Source organism: Lolium perenne, chromosome 3 (genome assembly GCF_019359855.2).
Source record: "Lolium perenne isolate Kyuss_39 chromosome 3, Kyuss_2.0, whole genome shotgun sequence".
Taxonomy (NCBI): domain Eukaryota; kingdom Viridiplantae; phylum Streptophyta; class Magnoliopsida; order Poales; family Poaceae; genus Lolium; species Lolium perenne.
Window position 1 is genome coordinate 11,696,794 of NC_067246.2, and position 2,156 is coordinate 11,698,949.

The following is a 2,156-nucleotide window of genomic DNA, read 5'->3' on the forward strand; positions in this document are numbered from 1 at the left end:
CAAACCAGTGAAAAGAGAAAGCAGCATATTCGACCAAAAGCTTGTAGTGGAATAAAGGCAGCGACATGAAATCCTTGGAATGGATGTGTTTTGCTCTCTATTTCCTGCAAGTGGTACGTATATGACATCAAATTTGTAATTGTTCTGGGATATTGTTGACGTCAATATCCTTTGGGAGTTTTTTTTCCATACAAAGCTAGACATATCTCCCGGGTTCCACTATCAAAGATAGTCCCCTGCCAAGCTTTAGCCATTCGTGTTCCGGCAAGCAGTGAGGATCAATGAACATGGAGGAACATCCGAAACAGTCGGTCCTGTCGTCAACAACAAGAAGCATCCACATCAGGGCCACAGCCCGCGCGCAGCATCCTTCTTTGCCTGCCTCCGATAGGATCGATTCTGCCGCGGCACCGCCCGCCACGACGCGTCGCGCTCGCCGGCTGCCTGCCTCCGATTCCGCGATTAGCACGGTTGACTCACAGGAGCACGACCCTGACCACTGTGCCGAAGCTCAAACAACAACTGGGCAAGGAGAGACGCGTGGAGGTGGAGCCGTGGACGAACCTGATCGATTGAGACCTTAACAACAACTGGGCAAGGAGAGATCAGAGACGCGTGTTTGCTCCTGTAACACAACCGGCCAGCACGAGCTCGCGGCTCTTCCCCAGAGTATATATACCTAGCTAGCACACTGTCATTTCAAAGCATCAACAACACACAACTACCCCTATTCCTGTAATCGAGCCACTCAATTAGCTTGTCCAATTCACCCAAAAGGAGGAAACCAGCACGAAACATGTGCTTCGAGTTTGGCTCCTGCTTCGGCGGCGGCAGACGGGAAGACTATGGCGGCGAGCGGTCCGCTGCCCAGAAGGCACAACACGGTGGCGGGCGAAGAAGGAACCGCAGAAGCAGCGCATACTACGGCGTCGCCGGCAACAAGGTGCCGCCGCCGGCCACCTACCACATCCACAACCAGCCAACACCCGTCTTTGACGAAGCAGGACACAAGGCCTACCACGACGGCGCGCGAAAACCTGATCGCACAGAGGTCATCAGCCAAGTCGGTTACGGTCCCTATTCGCATGGCAAGGCGTGGCACAACAAGGTCGGCGACGACACTGGTCACACCTACTCCTACACGGCGCAACCCCACGAAGCAGCTGCTGATCGTTGGCAGAACGATGCCATGGGTTACCACCAGTACCCAGCCACTACCGCCAATACTACCACTCTCGTAAGGTACTAGTTAGCTAAGCATGGCGGTTCATCATTCCCTCCCTCTACCTGATCACTGCCTCTGCTTCTGTTGTACCTCTGTTTTCCCCTTTCTATTTCTCCTCTGTTTTGGTCACTCGTCCTACCGTCTGCTCAAATGGAAAGGCACCTGGAATTGTGTGAGTCTGTCAGTCTGTGGGAGATACATGAGGCTGGAGAGTTTGGTCAGAGCCTCCATGTTTTGTAGGTAGATGTGCTGCAGGAAGAAGGTCCAGCTCCAGTAAGCTTTGTGTTGGTAGATGCCTTTCCCGGTCTGTTTGTGTAGTGCTTGTACTTTAGTAGTTTAGTTCATCTGTTTTCTACTTACATCTTCTATCATATAATCAATCAAGTGAAATAAAGCATCGTTGAATCTCATAAAGGTACCCCGTCTCTGCTTTTGCTATGTGCATGTGTGGCTTACGTGTCTCTTTTTTTCAGTCACTCCTCAGTGGTCGCTCCCCAAGCTTGGAGTTGCACTGGGTACGTACTGATTGGAGTAGTTTGAACTTTTGTCTTAACTCGGAAGCGGACTTTTGGCTCTAGGGTGCAACGCACCCCCATAAATAAATTTTTTTTATAGCAATTTAAAAAAATCAAAAAAAAAATTAAATCTTCCTGGAAACCAAGGATGATCAAGTTTGTACTCGTAAAAAAAATGTTTAGAAACGAAATGATTTCCATGGTCTCCAGGGCAAAAAAGACAAAATTATGATGAACATAAAGTGAATAGTACCTGCTCATGGGGTGTTTCGAGTATTTTTTACCCAGGATACAATAAAAGTAATTTCCTAGGAAAATATTTTGTTTCAAGTACAATACCTGATCATCTTTGATTGTCAAAAAATTTTAAATTTTTTTAAAATTTTTTTAATATTTATTTTTTATTTTTCCAAGTA

General features: G+C 47.5%; 1 protein-coding gene across 1 annotated transcript; it reads left to right on the plus strand.

The window, feature by feature from the left end:
- Positions 1-614: 614 nt before the first annotated feature.
- Positions 615-1,632, plus strand: LOC127325784 (uncharacterized). Its single transcript, XM_051352605.2, has one exon. It carries the CDS (start codon positions 797-799, stop codon positions 1,247-1,249), a length of 453 nt encoding a protein of 150 aa, XP_051208565.1. The 5' UTR covers positions 615-796; the 3' UTR covers positions 1,250-1,632.
- Positions 1,633-2,156: the final 524 nt, after the last annotated feature.

Coding starts and splice junctions, on each gene's coding strand:
- LOC127325784 (XM_051352605.2), top strand. CDS start 797: ATGTGCTTCGAGTTTGGCTCCTGCTTCGGCGGCGGCAGACGGGAAGAC.